The sequence below is a fragment of the Rhododendron vialii genome, chromosome 2a, assembly GCF_030253575.1.
Source record: "Rhododendron vialii isolate Sample 1 chromosome 2a, ASM3025357v1".
Lineage (NCBI taxonomy): Eukaryota > Viridiplantae > Streptophyta > Magnoliopsida > Ericales > Ericaceae > Rhododendron > Rhododendron vialii.
In genome coordinates this window covers 42,518,105-42,540,163 of record NC_080558.1, presented here as the reverse complement: position 1 = coordinate 42,540,163, position 22,059 = coordinate 42,518,105, and the positions used below count along the sequence as shown (strand labels likewise).

Here is a 22,059-nt window from a genome sequence, read left to right as displayed (position 1 = left end):
AAGTCCCCGAGATGCCACTAGAGTTCTTGTCTAAATCCCCGACTAGCCTGAAAAAGAAGTTTGAATAAATCCGTCAGCTGACGAGCTCAGTGAATGGCAAAATATGTAGATTAAATACAGTTCTAAAATAGGGATCAAAATACTTTACCATGTCAACATAAATTTGACATACTGGTGAACAATAAAATAATTAATTAAGGGAAATGATATTGGCACTCCAAAAATTGATGCAGGCACTCCAAAATCAGTGTAACTTCAAAGCCACTTTCTTTTGTTTTTTGGAGTGTCTGCATTAATTTTTGGAGTGCCAATATCATTTTCCTTAATTAATCCAATGAACGATTTATCCGATAAATGTTAATGGTGATCTCAATACAATCTCTAACAATAATGGGGAACCACAACCAATACCAAATAGTTACCAAGTGCCAGTGAACAAATATCTCAAAATTAGATCCAATATCAAAACTTAGAGTCACCACGAGTAGGCAGCCCGTAGAACTTTTCTCTAAGAATGATCCGGTCAATAACAACCGTTGAGCATTAGGGGTCACCGACCTAATCCAGTCTCTTCCCTAATGGCCAGAGTCGCCTGCACACAGAGGATTAATTTCCCTGGACTTTTGAAATATGTTCCCAACAATTAATATCCACAAAGTTCTCACCAAAAAGATTATCCGAACAATAAATAGTTCACCAAACCGCATGTCAATTTTAAGAACCAAATAAAATAAATACATGTTTCCAATATCAATCGTTAATTTTCTAAAATAATAATTTAAGGAATACGAGAAAGTTGACAAATATGTAATATGCTTAACCACTCACCTGAATCCCAATTGCAATGCAATCGAACAAGGCAAAACGAGTCTAGCCTGAACAAAGAATTAATCATATAGCAATATTATCACTAACTGAATCAAGTATAATATTACGGTTATTATTCACTGTAGTTTAAAGCTACCTAAAACTATACTAATCTAAACCTAAGAATGATTAATTCAAGTGACTAGTCCTACCAAAACCATTACCCAATTTCCATTCCCATTGCCATAGCCTTCCGTTCTTCCATGTACACTCAAAAGCCAAGTGATTTGCTCCATGGCCTTATGCATTCCACTTGTTCTCTCTCAACCAAATCAAAACTATATATAACCACCATTTGCATCACACGCACACCACATCACACAGACACAAACACAAAACACCACAAGCACACACTCACTCACCTGCCATGCTCTCTCTCTCTCTCTCTCTCTCTCTCTCTCTCCCCGACATCCATCAATTAATTTTCTGCCCAATTAACTTGCTACTGAATCTACTCAGGGTAGTGAAACAAAAATATTTATTCAACTTACCACGATTGAAGACGAGTACGAAGACGATCTCGAACCTTTGACTATGCAGTTCTTTCCTTCTCAATGTTCTCTAAAAAATTATAACCCAAGTCTGTTCTGATTATCTCTATCTTTAAAGCTTACCTCTATCTTTATGGAACTGCCGTCTAACTCTCAAAACCCCTAATTTGTAGCTAACTAATTTATTTAAGTATTTAAACGGGGAACTAAACTATTACTAAAAAATAAAATAGACCTATTCCCTCAAAATTATAATGACAATTGTACCCATAGTGTGCTCAAAATAAATAATTACGATCCAACCACAATATCCAATTACTAAAATGGCAATATAATTAATTAAATAAATAAAAATGCTAGGCCGTAACAAAGTGATGCCCCAACAGCCCTCAACGCGACACATTTTTGTAGTGTTTAGGACTATTGGGGCACAACTTGGCGGCGCCCTAAGACCACCAAATAATTTTTCTCCAGAGGGTAAGGTGGGTGTAAGCGGAAAAATAATGTAATGGGGCCGGAGCGTTCATCAAATTGCAATAAGGTTGCGTTCTATGTTTTAACTTTTACGAAGGAGAGGATGGATTTCAAGTGGAGGGATAATCTAGTTTGGTGTCCTCATCAAATTATAATGGTGTCATTTATCAATTTCAAACACAAAATTCAGTAACTGCACCTTGAGAAGTTGAGAACACGAATTGATGCTATTTCTTGTTTTATTACCTAAGATTATGATGGGAAAAAAAACCCCCCGGCTCCGATACCAATCTTATGCTTTGATACCACGTGTTGCGATAACCCGTATCCGACCCACAAGGGAAGCGCAACAAACAAAAACAAATTACACAAGAACGAGAACACAAAAGAAATTAAAATACATGGTTCCCCAAACTCGAGTACATCCGCGGGTGAGAGAGATATTCCACTATATGAAAAAATCGACAATTACAATGTGAGATGAAAAAATCCTCTCGAGCTTCTAACACCATGGCTCACACGATAATTTTCACTCACCCCATCTCTATTTTTCCTCACATGTACTCTCCTTTCACCTCCCGGCCAGTGTATCCAGCAACCCCCTAAGGGGCTATACACTCACCCTTTCTCCTTTTTCACACTCGGAACATGCTTCTTTTATACACCCATGACATAAAGCCCTTCAACTGCCAAAGAAGAATTTAAGGGTTCTTCCGGGCCCGTCCTATGTGAGTGAATTACAGTATGTCCCACTAAGCCCGTGCACACAAATAGCGCACAAGTATTTTCCCACGAAGTCCTACTACACACGTGTACACCATTTCTCTCCTCCCTTCCCCCTCTCGTTGTACAGCGCGCGCATACTAGACAAGGTTCTTTTCTTCCCCACGTGCTCTCTCTCTCTCTCTCTCTCTCTCTCTCTCTCTCACGTATATTCTTCCTCCCTCCTCTCTATTCCAGTATTCTTCTTCCATCACTCCTAAAGCTGGACAACACACACGAAACACGATAACACGACACGAACCGGACACGAAGTTAGCGGGTTAGAGTTGAACATTTTTGACACGAAACACGAAAATGACACGACTCGAGAACATGAATTCTAAATGGATCGGATTTTGGTAGAACACGTAAGACACGAAATTGACACGACCAACACGGTTACTAATCTGTGTCACCCATTAACATGAACATATATATATATATATATATATATATATATATATATATATAAATATATATATAAAATATAGTATATCTGTAATTCTATATAGAGTTAGGCAACGGATGCGATAACATGACACAAACTGGACACGAAGTTAACGGGTTAGTATTGAGCATTTCTGACACGTAACACGAAAATAACACTACTCGAGAAACGCGAATTCTAAATGGGTCGGGTTCGGGTTGGGTGATTTGTGACACGAACCCAACTGACACGACACGAAGACGACCCGACACGACCTGTTACCCAAGTCTAATCACTCCCACTCTCTCTCATCCCTCCTTTTTATTTTAATGTTTAAAATCTTACTCTATAAAGATTATACGTAGCTTTTTTTTTCTATACACTTATTTTTTTTTTAATAAAGTTTATATTTTTAAAATCTACTCATAAAGATGTAACTAATGCGATCAATATTGAATATGAAATTATGAAAAACTAAAATTTTTAATATTTGTTTTATTTCGTCTAAATTTATAATTAATAGTCTAAAATTTGATTTTATTAACTTAATACTGTGAATTGTGAATATTTGTTTTATTTTCATTGTTAATTAACAGTGTTAGTTGTTAATTAACATTGTTAATTATAAAGTTTTAATATTGTTTCTATTTTTTTATTGTTAATTAACATTGATAATAGTAAATTTGATAGTATTAATAGGCAATTCATTTGTTAATAGACAATTAATAATTGAAATCGATAAAAATTTAACAATATAAAGTTGGGGGCGGATCTGTAGACAACCAAACAAACACCCAAACAAACACCCCATCTCAGCCCTTTATTTCAAGGGCTGAGATTAAATCCTAGCCCATACTTAAAACTAATTACACTCTTCCCCCCTCTCCTCCCATCTCTCACGTCAGACACAAGCAATCCTCTGTGACAGACCATCCCTCCACTCCGACTCCACCTCCCTCCACTCCGACCGACGTCCTCAGCCCCCGCCGTCGACAACCCTCAGTCCCCCGCCGCCGACGCCCCTCTCTCTCCACCGACGACCCACGCCTGACGACCCCTCTCTCTGGTCGACGACCCACGCCCGCCGACGCCCCTCAGTCCCCCGCTGCCTGCACTTCAACCAACGACCGATGAGACTCCGTCGACGCCGACCCACCACTTCTCTACTTGAGGTACAGAAGGGATTTTCCAAAAATGCATTTTTCGAAAATGCGCGCGTACATGGAAAACGTTAACAACGTGAAAGAGGAATACGGGCTAACAATAGAAAACTAAATTGGGCTAGGTCTCATTTTTAGGTAGGTAGTTTTACTTTTGAACCGGTTCTTAGGCCCAAATTCAAAACCTGGAGTGGATTTAGGGAGAGATTGTTCAGTGACCCAGGCCCCTCCATGCGGGGTGATTTTTAAGGTGAGGTGATTGTGTTGTACTGTCATACTCAAAAGATTAGTAGTGAAATTCGAGTGTCGAATTCACAAGGATAGATTAGCTAAATTGCTATATAATTTTGATTGATTCCTAGATCTTGACCAGCGGGCCAACCCCTTATATTTAGTTGAATATGATTTTATCTTTAGATCTCAAAAAGATTTTACCTATGTATGACATACTCAAATTCGATTTTCATGAGGTAATAAACCAATATAAATACATACATACGTGGAGGGCCAACCATTAGCAGCAGTTAAGTACAACTAATCATTAAATATCTATAAGCATTTCCTGAGTAATTCTATGAGTCATGAGCTCACTATTTATGGCTAATGTAGCTTGTGAATATGACTGTATTTCAAAATCTCTTGGCTGTGCCACCCAATGTTGTTGAACCCTAACAACATTGGAAACATAATCAGGATTTACTACTTGAATTAAGAAAAGAAAAAGACATTCGTGTTAGTTTATGCATACATTGACTATTTTCTAGGGACTCAATTTTATCGTTTGCTGACACATAGCTCGTTTAAAATTAGGGTAATGCCCTATATAGACGAACTCATAAGAGTTCATGATACATGAGAGGTATCGAACGTGAGACCTTAAAAGAAAAAATACACATCTTAATTACTTTACAAAGAAGCAAAAAAGTATCATCTGCCTTATAACTATATGGATCTCTTTTCTTTTTCTTGCAAACAACTGAAGGGTGAACAATGGAGTTAGTGGGTTTAGATGATGTCGAAGTAGATGATACCGAGACTGTAGATAATATTGTGGAAGGTTTAGTAACACCGACAATTGGGATGTATTTTGAGACAATTGAAGAAGCACGGAAATACTACGAACGTTATGGTCAAGAAAATGGATTTTGGATTCGTACTCGAGCTTCAGGCAAAGGACGAAACCGGTTAAATGAAGTCACTAAGGTGCTATTTGTTTGCGGAAAAGAAGGAAAGTATGTTGCGAGAAATCATCAGGAGGGTATTGTGGAGGTGAATGATGAGACAGTTGGAGAAGAGAAAGTGATATCAAAGAAAAGAGTTAAAAGTTGTTCAACCGTTAAATGTGGATGCGAGGCTCATATGCGGATTATGCTTGACAAATAGAATTACAAATGGAAAGTAATAGGTTTTGATGAACGTCACAACCACCAACTAGTGACTCCATCTAAAAGGATGAAAATGAAGTCAAATCAAAACATGCCCAAAGCAGTTAAGGATTTGACTGAGGTATTTCATAAAGAAACTATAGGAATTTCGAAAGTTCCTTCAATTTTTGGTGGGGAGTACATTGGCTTTGATAGTAGGGACTGCTACAATCACTTGAGAAATGTGAGGCATAGAGACCAAGATTGCGGGGATGCACAATCAGTTCTTGACTACTTTTAGAACAAACAAGCTCAGAATCCACAATTTTTTTATGCAATTCAATGTGATGAAAGTGAGAGGGCAGTTAATTTTTTTGGGTGGATTCCTGATCTCGCATGGCGTACCATTATTTTGGAGATGTGGTCACATTTGACACAACATATCGAACACATAAGTATGATATGCCTTTCGCACCATTTACGGGAGTAAACCATCACATGCAGTCGATAAAGTTTGGATGTGCACTTTTACAAGATGAGATAGAGGTGACGTTTGAATGGTTGTTTCGGACATGGCTTGACGCTATGGGAGGACGTCCTCCAACTTCTATCATCACTGACCAAGACTTGGGAATGAAAGGAGCTATTGCCACAGTCTTTCCCAACACCCGTCATCGTCTCTGTCTTTGGCATATTAAGAAGAAATTTGTTGAAAAATTGTCACAAGTGTACTACAAGAGATCGAAATTCAAGAAGGATATCAAAAAATGTATTAAAGAGACATACAAGAAAGAGGACTTTGAAGGGAGATGGATGTTATTGATGAAGGAAAACGAGTTAGAAAGCAACAAATGGCTTCAAGGGTTATTTGATATTCGTGAATCATGGGTACCCGTTTACAATCGTGGTACATTCTTTGCCGGTATGAATACTACCGGACGAAGTGAGGGTATTAACTCATTTTTTGATGGTTTTGTAACTCACACGTCAAATCTCAAAGAATTTGTGGTGAAGTATGAGAAAGCCTTGAATAGGATTGTGAAAAGGGAAAATGATGAGGATTTTGAGTCCGAACATAAATTTCGGATTGTTAATGACCATGAATTTTTGTTGAAGCATGCGGGAAAGTGTATACTAGAAACGTCTTCAACAAGTTCAAGGAATCATGGAGTAAAGTCTTTGACTACAAAGTTGAAAATGTGAGAAATGACAATAGTTTTCAATCTTTCGTAGTGAAGTCAAAAGATGATGAACTTGAAAAGTTTGAGGTGACATTGGATTCGCAAACCTATGAGGGAAAGTGTGAATGCCAACAATTTGAGTTTGTTGGGATATTGTGTGTGCACATTTTGAAAGTGTTTGTCCGACTAGACATTGATGAAATACCGGAACATTTTATTCTTCCACGATGGAGGCAAAAGGCCAATAAATTTAGGATAATTGATTCCCAAGGATTGGTGCATGACGATGGCAAAGAAGAATCTAAGGCATTAAGACTTAGCCATATGTGTCAAGAAGCTACGAAATTGGCTTGTTTGGCCGCCCCATCAAATGAGGCATACACAATTTTTATTGAAGGTATGAATGATTTATTTGAGAAGATTCAAAAAGTTTCTAAGGTGTCTCCAATTGAAATTTGTGCTGACAAAGATAATAAGAAATCTATCGAGCCATCGTGGGCTGAGATATTGCTTTTGGATCCGAACATCTCACAATGCAAGGGTAGGAAAAAGGATGTCAACGGCAAAGCCGCTACTACACAATCCGAAAGATTGAAAAGTGGTATTGAGATGTCATTAAATAAGAAGAAAAGAAAGTGTCACATGTGCTTTCAATTTGGACATGATAAGAGAACTTGTCCTTCGAATCCAATGCGTAAAACTAGCAAAGGTAATTCAATTACTAATTCTATTTTTCTTATGGACATAGATGTTCTTATTTACTAATGTCATTTTTTTTAATTGTCAATTTTATTCAATAGACTTGGAAGAGGAAGTGGAAGGTTCAGATAGTGACCAGGAGGAAGGCTCAGATTGCTCCGAATGATCTCAGAGTATTTTGGCATGTTAGCTTTGTTTCGTAATGTAATGTAGTTATTGTGCTTTAAATTTGGAATTGAATGTAATGGAATTGACCAGTTTTTATGTTAATTGTAAGAAAGCTCATTTTATGAATCAGTTTTTGGGATGAAATGGAATGTAAGAAAGTTATTCTCATGGATCAGTTTCAATGTTGGTATTGAATGTAAGAAAGTTTTTTTTTTTTTTTTTGGGTGGAATTGATCAGTGTATAAAAGTTCTTTTTATGCCCTGAGCACTAGCCTTGCTTCAAATGATCTTAAGTTTCAATTTTGGTAACACTTGCTTCATTAGGTGCTGAAAAATTGAGTTTTAAAAGTGCTAAAATTGAGTATTTGGAATGCCGGTGTCCGTATCGTGTCCGTTCACAAAGGTAGGTTTTGAAAAAAATTCGGCAAAGTCTCCCCTATTTTTGGTTGGTAACACTTGCTTCATTAGGTGCTGGAAAATTGAGTTTTAGAAGTGCTGAAATTGACTATTTGGAATGCCGGTGTTCGTATCGTGTCCGTTCACAAGGTAGGTTTCGAAAAAAATTCGGCAAAATCTCCCCTATTTTTGGTTGGTAACACTTGCTTCATTAGGTGCTGGAAAATTGAGTTTTAGAAGTGCTGAAATTGACTATTTGGAATGCCGGTGTCCGTATCGTGTCCGTTCACAAGGTAGGTTTTGAAAAAAATTCGGCAAAATCTCCCCTATTTTTGGTTGGTAACACTTGCTTCATTAGGTGCTGGAAAATTGAGTTTTAGAAGTGCTGAAATTGACTATTTGGAATGCCGGTGTCCGTATTGTGTCCGTTCACAAGGTAGGTTTTGAAAAAAATTCGGCAAAATCTCCCCTATTTTTGGTTGGTAACACTTGCTTCATTAGGTGCTGGAAAATTGAGTTTTAGAAGTGCTGAAATTGACTATTTGGAATGCCGATGTTCGTGTCGTGTCCGTTCACAAAAGTAGGTTTGAAAAAAATTCAGCACAGTCTCCTCTATTTTTGGTCCTAACCCGACGTCTCGCGTCTCAGTCAGTACAGCAATAACAACAGGCACCACATCAGGTTATGCATAAGCCCACGATAGGCATTTCTCATTCTAAATCACCATTCACAGGCCACATTCACAACAACTAAATAATGGAAAAGTGAATAGAATAGAATTCATAGGCATATTGGACAAGTGAAGGATATGTACAAACGAGTAGAAGAACACCAAAAAATATGTATAAACTGAATTTTTATTGAAGTTCTAATGTAATTACATCATCTGAGTATAAGTTACAAAATTAATCTCTCTAAACAAAATTCATCTCTCTGATGATGCATCATTCCCTCTTCCCGAAGGCATGAGACTTTTTTCAATTTGTAAAGAAATAGGAGCATCCAATTTTTCTTGTTTCTTCTGACATAATTGTACAGTCCACTTTTCTTGCTTCCCATAAAATCAATCAAATCCTTCATAGCTATCTTTGCGTCATGAAGATTATCATCCGCAATGCATTTCCGTCCCTTGATAAAATATAATTCAGCATCTGCAATTTTAACTTTCTACATGTTGACATGGGATCATTAGAATAAAAGGAGGATATCCCACGAGCATTTCATACATAATAGCACCAAGCAACCACCTAAAAAAGCACCAATCATAAGTCAACTAGAAGTCTAAACCAAGCGTTCACCATTTTGTGAAGTTCCATTAAAACTGCCTGCCCCTGAAAAATCCTTCTCTTTGAGAGCGCTTCAATCTAAGGGTTTACATAGTCCAAAATTTGATAGTCTCAAGTGACCATATCTATCAAGCAGCAAGTTATCAGGCTTAATGTCTCTGCAGCAGGCGAAAAGAAGGAATCAGATTATCTGAAAGTAGTAATCACAATAAAACTTTAAAATACAAATAACATTTATGCATCGAACACTGCTAGCTACGAACCTATGGATATAGTTATGCTTATGAATGGATTCAATCGCCAAAACTGTTTCCGCAATGTAAAACCTGGCCTCCTCTTCAATCAATGTATCCTTTCTCATAAGCAAAGTCATCATATCTCCACCAGGTAGGTATTCCATGATCAGATACAAAAACTCTAAAATGTAGTCTCCCAATTAAGCAGTTCCGTAACTTCAAAATGCAACCAAGAAGAATAAGAAGTGAATCATAAATGCAGATAAATTGAGGAGACTTGATAAGTTCCAGCCAACCGTAGACAAAGATCCACAAATTTCCTAGCTAGCACAACGGCTGTTCGTTCGAATAAAACACAAATAGAAGACAGGAATTCCACATCCTCAAACCTCCATACAAGTTTGAAATGTTCCACGGAAGAATACTTAATCGAAAGAGAGAAGGGAAGAGAACGTACGAGAGAGAGGGAGGGAGGGAGAAAGCAGAAAGGCAATCTCTCTCTCCCCCTCTCTCTCTCAATGCGCCTTGGGAATTTAAAGTTGCATTCGGAAATGAACCTTGAAAGATTATTTAGGCCCCAAAAGAAAAAAACTGGTATTGCCACAATTGATTTGAAAATGATTACAATAAATGGATACATTCTGTCACGTACCCATCAACTACAAACCAACAACCAAACAAATCAAATACATGTCAATTATTATGCTGTCAACTGAAACCGAAAGCTAACAACAACAACTGGGGTCCTTGAAAGAAGAAAACTAATTCTAGAGAACCATCTTTGGGTACTTGACGCATCTATACTCATCCTTAAACGTTACGTCAAATGTTACTAAATAGGTCCAGTTCAGTTTTTAATGCAATGTGTCGTTCCAAGCGTCGAACCCTTGTTTAAATGACAGAACTTTGCAATATAACAACTGGTATGGATGGAATTTACAACCTAACACATGTTATAGACCCAATAATCAATGGGAAATAATGGTATACTAGTGGAATTCATGTTCTCCAGTAAAAACTTTGCAATTCAGTTGTATATGGCTGAAACAAACCCGAATTTCGTAGTGGATCACAAAAAATCCCCAATTTCGTAGTGGATCACAAACCCTCATTTTTGGGGGTCTCCAAATTTTGGAACCCTAAGATGGAGAATCTAGGGCTCATCGAGAGAGAGAGAGAGAGAAAGAGAGAGAGAGAGAGAGAGAGAGAGAGAGAGAGAGAGGGGAAGGGAGAGCGTTACCTCAACCAGAGAGAGGGGTCGTCGGGCGTGGGTCGTCGGTGGAGAGAGAGGGGCGTCGGCGGCAGGGGACTGAGGGTTGTCGGTGGCGGGGGCTGAGCACGTCGGTCGGAGTGGAGGGAGGTGGAGTCGGAGTGGAGGGATGGTCTGTCACAGAGGATGGCTTGTGTCTGACGTGAGAGATGGGAGGAGAGGGGGGAAGAGTGTAATTAGTTTTAAGTATGGGCTGGGATTTAATCTCAGCCCTTGAAATAAAGGGCTGAGATGGGGTGTTTGTTTGAGTGTTTGTTTGGTTGTCTACAGATCTGCCCCCTATAAAGTTTAATCATAAATTTTACATTGAACATTTAAATTTTAGCTTTTCATAATTTTATATCCAATATTGATTTCATTTGATAGATCTTTACGAGTAGATTTTGAATATGTAATTTTCAAAAAAATAATAATGCAGAATAAAAATTACAAAGCTTTAAAGATTTAATGTATTAAAAATGAGAGAGAGAGAGAGAGAGAGCGCTTTGTGTGTAGGTGTGTGATCTATTTTATGTCTAACCATTTTTTGCAGTGTTGCACATACAGTGTTCCTCTCCTCCTCTGGGGGAGAGGAGAGAGAAACGGCGCACATGGGAGGCAGCGAGGCAAGCGCGTGGGTTTTTTGAATAAGCAACCTGTTGAGCACAGGGACTTTTTTAAGGAGGATCCTTCTAGCCATGAACTAAAAAGTTAGGACCAGCCAGAAATTATATCAAGAATCTAGAGCCCAATAAATGTACCTTTTTTTCTCTTCCACCCCAAAGCCCACGGCACAGCTGGCTTTTGCTTTCTTTTTCTCCTTTTCACATCATTGGGACTCAACAGATGTTCCATTTCATTCATTATAAATACCTGATATACATGTGTCTTATTTCTCACACCACTCATCATGGCTTCATTACCACCATCTCTATCCTCCCTCCTCTTTCTTACCCTAGCTTTGATTCTCATTTCTATTTCACCTGCATTTTCCACACCACGTCAAGCTCTAGATGATCATCAAGATCAACTGATGAAAATTGGTTTCAAAATTACTCTAAACCACATTGATTCGGGTGGAAACTTCACTAACTCCGAACGTTTATATCGGGCTGCGAAGCGTTCCAGTCGCAGGTCCCAAAAGTTCAATGAGATGGTTTTGACAGCCAAACATCCAAAACTCAAGACCACGGTTTATGCAGGAGAGGGCGAATACGTTATGAACTTTTCGATAGGGACCCCGCCAAAGTCCTACTATGGTACAATGGATACCGGCAGCAACCTAATATGGACTCAATGCCAGTCTTGTCTTGAGTGTGTTCCTCAGTCCGATCCGTTGTTCGATCCAAAGAAATCCTCCTCTTTTTCAAATGTGTCATGCACCAGCAAATATTGCCTAGACCTTCTGCCATATTCAAATTGCAACCCGTTCTACGGGTGCGTGTATATTTACGAATACGGAAGTGGGATAACTTCAGGTTTTTTAGGCACCGAGACCTTTACTTTCGAGAAGGTCAAGGTGCCGAAAGTAACGTTTGGTTGTGGTCTATTTAATCTGGGAGCGGGGTTCACCGAGGGCCTGATAGGCCTCGGACGCGGACCCTTGTCGCTCATCTCCCAGTTGGGTGAGCCCACGTTCTCATATTGCTTAACTTCCTGGAATGGAAGTAAACACAGTACCCTTTTGATAGGCTCCCACGCAAGTGTGAATTCCTCAGGTGGTGGTGGGGAAATCAAAACCACCCCTTTGATTCAAAACCCAAAACATCCCACTTTTTATTATCTTTCTCTCGAAGGAATCACGATTGGTAGCACTAGGTTACCCGTAAACAAAACAACTTTTGCTCTCAATGCTGATGGGTCTGGGGGCCTGATCATAGACTCGGGCACGCCGATTACACGCTTGGCGGAAAGTGTTTATACTCTTGTCTTAGAAGAGTTCATCTCTCAAGTAAAGCTTCCGCTAGTCGATGCACGTAACTCGACCGGGCTTGATCTTTGCTTCGAGTTGCCATCCAATCATTCTGATCGTGGGGCGATACCCCCACTGGTATTCCATTTTACGGATGCAGATTTAGATTTACCAACGGAAAACTATGTGATCTTGGATTCAGGTGTCATGTGTTTGGCCATGCTTGGTTCAGGTGATACTCCCTACATATTTGGGAATATACAGCAGCAAAACATCCTGGTGGTGTATGACTTATACAAGGAAACCCTATCATTTATGCCAACAGAGTGTGACAAGTTTTGAGCTCTTCTATTAGTTGATCGAGCTCAAAATTTGTATGGCAATGGTTGTTTGTAGCGTTGCCAAGTTTATCATGTGTTTGGCCATGGTCATGTTATGTTCGGCCATGTAGCGTTGCCAATTCTCTCCCTGTATTGTGGTGTGGTCAGTGTGAGCGATGGCGGCCGGTTTCTCCTTGGAACCCATACATTTTAAATAAACTCACTGTTTTCATCAGTGGTTTGGCTAATTGAATGAAATTTCAGTGATATGAATTCTACCATCTTTAGCTCCAGTACATCATAAAAGATTCCAGCATCTCTTACTTCTGTTTGTTGAGCTCTCTCCCTGTTCCGTCGTAGAACTATGCTAAATCTTGTTTGAGATCAGTGACTTTTGGAGGGAAGAGCCATGAGAGTGCCAAATGGTAATTACGATTGGTTGCATTTTAAAAATTTTTATTTGAGAAACATTCGCCAAAGAATCTTTTAAGCCAAGAAAATAATACAGATACTGAGATTTTAAATACAGTGTATCATTTAAAAGAAGCCATATCTATTATATCTAATACAATATAGTACTGCAATTACAATCCGAGCACGACAAATGTTCCCGATTCTATACACATTTTAATTTCATAAACCTTTTTTGTCAAGTAGTGGGAGGATATACAAGTATGAGAATTACAGGAAACTGTAAACAACTCTACAATCAGTATAAGTCCAACCCAATTATTATTTGTGGCATAAGGGGGAGTAACAATCCAAATAATTCAAACTACTAGTTTTTTTTTTGGTAAATGAGTCATTTTATAACCAACCAAACTGAAAAAACACAGGGGTGCAAAACCCACTATACAGATTGCTTTACACAAAAGAAAAGCATCCTACTACATTCTACCAAACAACTATACTAACTCATCGTTAGAGATTTGCAGATCTAAGAACTCTGGTAGAGGTGTTCCAATGAGCACAGAGTCTTTGGTTTTCCAAAGAGTTGGGGAACTGATTCTAAGTACAAACTCTTAGTCTTATATTGTCATCAATACACGCTAAGACTGCACTTGAATTCCTGGGCCTACGTTCAAAAATTCTGGAATTACGCTCAAGCCAAATGAAGTATACCCTAGCAGCTAATGCCAATTCAATCAAAGAGCTGAATGTCTTGCTTTTACAAAAACCACAAGCATCATTCAGTTCTAAATCCCACGTATATGCCCTTCTTTGGATCTGAAATCTGAGTAGGATAGGCTCCCAAATACACAGAAAAAGAATAGTCAAAGAACATGTGTTAAATAGATTCGGCACTCTGGGAACATAGCACACAAATAGGGTCTACCTCCATTCCCCATTACAGAAGACGGTCCTTAGTAGACAGTCTCTTAAGACAAGCTAGCCATAGGATAAAGGACCATTTAGACACATTTTTTGAAAACCAAACAACAGTAGCCCATTGAGTTTCTTCTTCTTTATTTCTTATAGCCTCCCATGTGTGCTTGGCTGTATACTACCTTGTAGGGGAAACAGTCCATACAACTTCATCAGCTTTATCAGATTGAGGAACAACAGAGCTAGGAATGGAGTGTTGTATCTGATGAATCACAAAATTTCGCGGTCTGGGCCAGTGCCATTCCCCATTCTGAATTACAGTACTAATAGTAGCAAAAATAGATCTTCCACGGGTAGAAATAAGTCTTGCATCAAACAGTTTGTAAAGGGGACCACTAGGATGCCAATTTTCGAGCCAAAGGAAAGTACCTTGTCCATCCCCAATAATGTTCTGGGCCATGACTCCCAATAATGTGTTTCACAAAGTTCTGGGCCATGACTCCCAATAATGTGTTTCACAAAGTTCTGGACCAGGACTGAAAGAGTTTTTCGATCCATTCGTAGGAAATCTAGCTCCTTGAGGTGAAGGTTGAGAAGGAACAGATGGAAAATGGTACTGGATAGGTGTAGAATTCATCCAAGAAAACAATGGTGGAAACTTTATTTTCATCTACAAACCTATATGCAAATGAGCAGAGAGATCCCTCGTGTTATTAAGTGATCACTCATTTCAATTTCAAACAATGTGTGACTCTATTTCCTTAACAAAACTGTCTTTCCAACTTCAAGCAAAAAAACCTATCGTGGTGACAATCGATAATCTAGTTCGACAAAAAACACATAAAAATTAAAGTTCAACAAACTAGCTTTTCAACTAAAAACTGAAAGATATCAAAAGGTTATGTACTAAAATATTTTTTCAAGTTTCACGGAAAAAAATCTCCAGAACTTCTACAAATGCGTTTTACGGGGTTTCGCCCAAGTGGTGCCCCAACACCCCTCAACGTAAGGCTAAGGAAGGCAGGAAAATCATCGTTTATGAAGGTTCTAGTCATTCCCTATTTGATGCCGATCATAGCGCATCACGCTACTAGGCAGCAGATTTCAAACTGATATCTCAATCAAAGTGGGAAACAAACCTTCCTCACATTTTTTTGGAGTCCATACAGTTAGAGTTGTACTCCACGGAAATGTATAGTATTTAGGAGTATTAGGGCACCCCTTGGCGGTACTCTAAGACCACCAAATAATTTTTCTTTAGAGGGTGAGGTGGGTTTCAAGTGAAAAAATAACATAATGGGGCTGGAGAATTCATCAAATTGTAATATGGTTGTGTTCCATGTTTTAACTTTTATGGAGCAGAGGGTGGATTTCAAGTGGAGAGATAATCTAATTTGGCGTCATCATCAAATTATAATGGTGTTATTTATCAGTTTCAAACACAAAATTCAGTAACTACAACTTGAGAAATTGAAAACACAAATTGATACTCTTTCTTGTTTTATTACCTAAGATTAGATGTTCTCCTATTCTCTTAATCTTTGTATGTTCCATTTCATTCATGGCTTATTTCTGTGTCTTATTTCTCACACCACTTATCATGGCTTCATTACCACCATCTCTATCCTCCCTCCTCTTTCTTGCCCTAGCTTTGATTCTCATTTCTATTTCACCCGCATTTTTCGGGTCACATCAAGCTCTTGATGATCATCAAGATCAACTGATGAAAATTGGTTTTAAAATTACTCTAAACCACATTGATTCGGATGAAAGCTTCACTAACTCCGAACATTTACATCGGGAAGCATTCCAGTCACAGGCTCTAAATGTTCAATGAAACGGTTTTGACAGCTAAACATTCAAAACTCCGGACCGTAGTTTATGCAGTACATGGCGAATACCTTATGAACTTTTCGATAGGGATCCCGCCGATGTCCTACTACCGAATAATGGATACTGGCAGCAACCAAATTAAAAATTTTGGAAAAAATACCAATAATTCTCTGTTGAAAACCAGTAAGCTTGATTTGGAACGTGTGGAACTATTGTTTTGGAGGCTATGAATGCTTGCAAGTGGAAGGGTAAGTTGGTGAAGAATGAAAGTCAGATAAGCCTGCAAGAAGAACAATAACAAAAACGTAGGTATTGAATTTAAGCTTCCGTATTTCAATTTGTGATCTTTGCATTTATTGCAAAATTATCTACTTGTCTGCTTGATTTGCCTATAAAAGATTGTATTCTGATTATGTAAAAGATATGAGTGGAGTAAGAGAATAAGAGAATTACAGAGAGAGAGAAATTTCTCCTCCTTGTATGTTATTTTCAAATTGAGTGAGTTCAATATATTGTGAGTGTATTTGTGTAATTCTCTTGTGAGTTTCATACATTATAAGTGTGTGATCAATACTCCTCCACCCAACAAATTGGTATCAGAGCCTTAGGCTCATCCGTAAAAAATCTCTCACAAAAGAAAATACCTTCGGTATTCTACTGCTGGTGTAGCCCGCCCAGAAAGCAATTCACTCAAAATCATATTTTTGAGTTCAAGATCGTCTCAGCCACACCAGTCGGTCGCCTTCAAGTCCAGCAACAAAAACAAGCCGCCTCTTGTCCAGTCGAAACAACCACTGGGTTGAAGGCCAAAATTTTGAATTAATCGAAAACTCGTTTTGACACATAAACGAGTTCTTCAGACTCAGAAGATCACCAGGGATTTTTCCGTCGCCGAAAAAATTTCCGGTGTGGCCCTCACGCGCTGCTCCAAGAGCTGCTATCCAAAATTGCAGAAACAAAAATCTTATCCAAGACTCAAATTGATACCCGAGTCTCGTGCATCTCAACGATACAAAGAGATTCGTGCAAGACCCATCTTGAACGGAGGTGTACAGAGGTTGCAATTGCCGTTCGACGGAGTTGCGGCAAACACGCGTCTCTGTTTTTTTTCTTGAGAAGAAGACGGAAGAAACAGAAAAGTGATAGAAGGAGAAGAGAAGAAAAGGAAAAAGAGGTGGTTGACTAGGATCTCATTTATTACAAACCAAAAAGGTGGTTGTCTTTTCTTTTTTGGAAACAAAGAGGTGGTTGGTTGTCTGATCCCATTTATTGCCACCATTTAATCCCACGAAGCTATTTTCCATAAAGCTGGTCCACGAAGTTAAAAGTCAAATTCCATAGATTTCTATTCCGATGGCTAACAGAACATCCCAAGCTGTTATTCCAAAGCTCACTAAGGACATTTATGATAATTGGTCCATCCAAATGAGGGCATTGCTTGGTGCTCAAGATGTATGGAGGTGGTAGAAGAAGGTTACGATGAACCCACCTCAAAATAAGTTGAAACAGCTTTAAAGGAGGAACAAAAGACGACGCTCCGTGCCGAGCGAAAGAAGGATTGCAAAGCCAAGTCTATCATCTATCAAGGACTTGACGAAGCCACGTTCGAGGTCATCGCTTCCGCCAAAACTTTCAAAGAAATTTGGGAGATGCTGCATAAGACTTACAGAGGTGTTGACAAAGCAAAGAGGATTCGCCTCCAAACTCTACGAGGTGAATTCGAGTTTTTACGAATGAAATCCTCAGAATCTATTTCTGAGTATTATGCTCGAATCATGGTGGTGGCAAATCAAATGAGGAGAAATGGCGAAGCTCTCACCGACACGAGAGTTATAGAAAAGATCTTGCGATCTTTGGATCGTAGATTCGATTTCATCGTTGTAACGTTAGAAGAACTTAAAGACGTTTCAACCATGTCTATTGAAGAGCTCGTGGGTTCGCTGCAAGCCCACGAACAAAAGTTGCACAGAGACGATGATAGAGCCCCAGAACAAGCTCTACAAATAAAGTTATCCCTCAATGAAGGAAGGTACGAGCAAGAGGGGACATCTCAGAGGGGACGAGGCTATGGGTCCCAAGGAAAAGGCTCTGGAAATTCAAATTCCAGAGGCAGAGGTGGCAGAGGATTCTCCAGAGGAGGGAATCAAAATCATGCGGAAGTGGTCGAGGACAACAAAACTATGCTCCAAGAGGAGGTAGACAAGGACACCAAAGTCATAATCCAAGAGGAGGAGGACAAGGCAGAAGAGGCGGTTACAACAACCGTTCGAACGTTGACAAAAGTAACGTTCAGTGTTACAATTGCGAAAAGTATGGCCACTACAGCAACGAGTGCCGAGGAAGACCAACATTAGATCAAGTTGGCGAAACAGCCAACTATGCAGACAAAGAGCCAACAGGAGGAGATTCTATGAGTCTCGTGGCGCACAGTCCTATCGAGCAGGATCAAGGTACATGGTTTCTTGATTCAGGAGCCAGTAATCATATGACCGGCTCAAGGCAGCTTTTTACTGAACTTGATGAAAAGGTTCAGGGAGATATTTCTTTTGGTGACCTCTCTAAAGTACCAGTTCGAGGGAGAGGTGATATTATAATCAAAAGGAAGAATGGAGATCATGCATTCATCTCCAATGTCTACTATGTTCCAGATATGAAGACTAATATTCTTAGTCTTGGCTAGCTGCTGGAAAAAGGCTATCAAATTAGCCTAAAGGATATGCAATTGACGATTGCAGATGCTCGAGGAAAGCTGATTACTCGAGTAATGACGGCGAAGAACAGGATGTTTCCGCTAAGTGTTCTTCATGACACGCCAAAGTGCCTCAATGCCATTATCAATGATAAAGATTGGATATGACATCTCAGATATGGACACCTCAACTTTGAAAGCTTGAAGTTGTTGGCAAATAAGAAGATGGTCAAGGGCTTACCTCATATTCAACGTCCAAATGAGATATGCGAAAGCTGCATTCTTGGCAAACAACACCGCAATAACTTTGGAAAGCAAGTTGATTGGAGAGCATCCATGCCGCTCGAGCTAGTACACAGAGATGTCTGTGGTCCGTTGATGCCAATCTCAAACGGTCAGAACAGATACTTCCTCACGTTCATCGACGATTATAGCAGAAAGACATTGGTATACTTTTTGAAATTGAAGTCAGAAGTATTTGAAAAATTCAAAGAGTTCAAAGCTCTTGTTGAGAAAGGAAGCGGCTACTACATCAAAACATTGCGGTCAGACCAAGGAGGAGAGTACACTGGAGATCAATTTGAGGGATTCCTTAGGCAACAAGAAATCAGACACCAGTGCACACCTGCCTATACTCCTCAGCTAAACGGTGTAGCTGAGAGGAAGAATCGCACCATTCTCAACATGGCTAGAAGCATGTTGAAAGATAAAGACATGCCCAAGAGATTTTGGGCCGAAGCAATTCAGTGTGCAGTCTATCTATTGAACAGGTGTCCTACGAAGAATGTGCAGTCGAAGACACCACAAGAAGCATGGTCCACTCACAAGCCAGGTGTGGGTCATCTTAGAGTATTTGGTTGTATTGCCTATGCCAAAGTTCCGGAGGCAAACAGAACCAAACTCGAAGACAAAGGAGTTAAGTGTATCCTTGTTGGATATGGTGACAGAACGATGGGATACAGGTTGTATAATCCCATCACTCAGAAGGTGATTTTTAGCAGAGATGTCATTTTCGAGGAAAATGAATCCTGGTGCTGGGGTCAAATAGAAGCTACCAGAAATATGGAGCTAACACTTGAAGATGAAAAACAGGTACAAACCAGAGATGTACTTGGGAGACCAGAAGATCAGCCAACATCTTCTCATGGTTTCCCCTCACCACAACAAGGGGAACCATCCTCACCAGTTGAACGAGAAATTTTAGACATGAGGCCCAGAGGAATTTGGAACTTGAATGATTTATATCAGAATACAGATCGGATGGATGCAGATTTTACCATGTTCTGTCTGCAAATTAGTTATGATCCAGTTAGTTTCGAGGAAGCTACCCAAGAAGACAAATGGAGGAAGGCTATGGATGAAGAGATTCAGTCCATAGAGAAGAACAAGACTTGGGAGCTGACCAGCCTCCCAAAAGGTCACAAGGCAATTGGAGTAAAGTGGATCTACAAAGCTAAGAAGAACGCTCAAGGAGAGGTTCAGAGATACAAGGCAAGGCTTGTAGCAAAAGGATACAAGCAAAGAGAAGGCATCGACTATGGCAAAGTATTCACCCCTGTTGCCAGGATGGAGACAATCAGGCTAATGATCTCATTAGCTACTCAGAAAAGATGGAAGATCTACCAATTAGATGTCAATACAGCATTCCTGAATGGATTTCTAGAAGAAGAAATCTATATTGAACAGCCACCTGGATATGTGAAGAAAGGCCGTGAAGACAAAGTGTACAAATTGACGAAGGCGTTATACGGGCTTAAGCAAGCGCCTCGTGCATGGAATACCAGAATTGACAAGTACTTCCAGGAGAATGGATTCGAGAAGTGCCCCTACGAACATGCACTCTATATGAAGAAGGAGACTGATGGAAGCCAGCTATATGTATGCCTCTACGTTGATGACTTGATTTTTACAGGCAACAATCTAGCCATGTTCGAAGCATTCAAGAAGACGATGTTTCAAGAGTTCGAAATGACGGACATCGGACTTATGGCTCACTTCCTAGGCATTGAAGTGACGCAAAGGGAAGAAGGAATTTTTATCTCCCAAAGCAGGTATGCCATGGAGATATTGAAAAAGTACGGGATGGAGACATGCAATCCAGTGACGACTCCAGTCGATAGTGGACTGGAACTGAAGAAAAATGATACTGGGAATGTTGATCCAACCTATTTCAAAAGCTTGGTTGGAAGTCTGCGATATCTGACCTGTACTAGGCCAGACATACTCTATGGTGTTGGGCTAGTAAGCCGATACATGGAGACACCAAATCAGTCACACTTGTTTGCAGCAAAGCGGATTCTCCGCTACATCAAAGGGACTCATAGTGATGGACTGTTCTATCAGTCAAGCGGTGACCTGAATCTTTCCGGCTATTCAGATAGCGATTGGGGAAGAGACTTGGATGAAAGGAAGAGCACAACAGGGTTCGTTTTCTCCATTGGAGATACTGCCTTCACTTGGACATCCAAGAAGCAAGCGATCGTGACGTTGTCATCTTGTGAAGCTGAGTATGTTGCCGCCAACTCAGCTGTCTGTCATGCTATATGGTTAAGGAAATTGCTGAAGCATTTGGGCTTTCTGCAAAAATTGCCCACAGAAATCTACGTCGACAACCGCTCTGCAGTTGAGCTTGCAAAGAACCCGACTCATCACGAAAGAAGCAAGCACATCGATACCCGCTACCACTTCATCAGAGAGCATGTAAAAGCAAAGGAAGTGGAGTTAGTTTCTTGCAGGACATATGATCAAGCAACTGATATCTTTACGAAGCCCCTCAAACATGAAGCTTTCGTAAAAATGAAGACAATGCTTGGAATGAAGAATCTCTGAGAATCAAGCTTAAGGGGGGATGTTGAAAACCAGTAAGCTTGATTTGGAACGTGTGGAACTATTGTTTTGGAGGCTATGAATGCCTGCAAGTGGAAGGGTAAGTTGGTGAAGAATGAAAGTCAGATAAGCCTGCAAGAAGAACAATAACAAAAACGTGGGTATTGAATTTAAGCTTCCGTATTTCAATTTGTGATCTTTGCATTTATTGCAAAATTATCTACTTGTCTGCTTGATTTGCCTATAAAAGATTGTATTCTGATTATGTAAAAGATATGAGTGGAGTAAGAGAATAAGAGAGTTACAGAGAGAGAGAAATTTCTCCTCCTTGTATGTTATTTTCAGATTGAGTGAGTTCAATATATAATAGTGTATTTGTGCAATTCTCTTGTG

At 39.5% G+C, this 22,059-nt stretch overlaps 2 protein-coding genes and 1 long non-coding RNA gene across 3 annotated transcripts; 2 read left to right on the top strand and 1 right to left on the bottom strand.

Annotated features, from left to right (window-relative positions):
• Window positions 1–5,941: 5,941 nt before the first annotated feature.
• LOC131317558 (protein FAR1-RELATED SEQUENCE 5-like) lies at window positions 5,942–7,591 on the top strand. Its single transcript, XM_058347097.1, has 3 exons — window positions 5,942–6,674; window positions 6,779–7,435; window positions 7,527–7,591. Exons 1-3 carry the CDS (start codon window positions 5,942–5,944, stop codon window positions 7,589–7,591), a joined length of 1,455 nt encoding a protein of 484 aa, XP_058203080.1.
• Window positions 7,592–8,830: 1,239 nt separating this feature from the next.
• LOC131317858 (uncharacterized) lies at window positions 8,831–11,017 on the bottom strand. The gene is made up of 2 exons (XR_009197421.1): window positions 10,752–11,017; window positions 8,831–9,433 (listed from the first exon to the last, which is right to left on the bottom strand). It is a non-coding gene; the product is annotated as an uncharacterized LOC131317858 (long non-coding RNA).
• A 603-nt stretch (window positions 11,018–11,620) lies between these two features.
• LOC131317853 (aspartic proteinase nepenthesin-1-like) lies at window positions 11,621–13,273 on the top strand. Its single transcript, XM_058347523.1, has one exon. It carries the CDS (start codon window positions 11,671–11,673, stop codon window positions 13,012–13,014), a length of 1,344 nt encoding a protein of 447 aa, XP_058203506.1. The 5' UTR covers window positions 11,621–11,670; the 3' UTR covers window positions 13,015–13,273.
• The last annotated feature ends 8,786 nt before the right edge of the window (window positions 13,274–22,059 follow it).

What these genes read in the sequence shown, in the direction of transcription:
- LOC131317558 (XM_058347097.1), top strand. Translation starts at nt 5,942, where the DNA reads ATGGCGTACCATTATTTTGGAGATGTGGTCACATTTGACACAACATAT. An exon ending in GTTGAAGCATGCGGGAAAGT is followed by an intron (nt 6,675 to 6,778) that starts GTATACTAGAAA and finishes AATCTTTCGTAG; the next exon opens with TGAAGTCAAAAGATGATGAA. An exon ending in AATGCGTAAAACTAGCAAAG is followed by an intron (nt 7,436 to 7,526) that starts GTAATTCAATTA and finishes TTTATTCAATAG; the next exon opens with ACTTGGAAGAGGAAGTGGAA.
- LOC131317853 (XM_058347523.1), top strand. Translation starts at nt 11,671, where the DNA reads ATGGCTTCATTACCACCATCTCTATCCTCCCTCCTCTTTCTTACCCTA.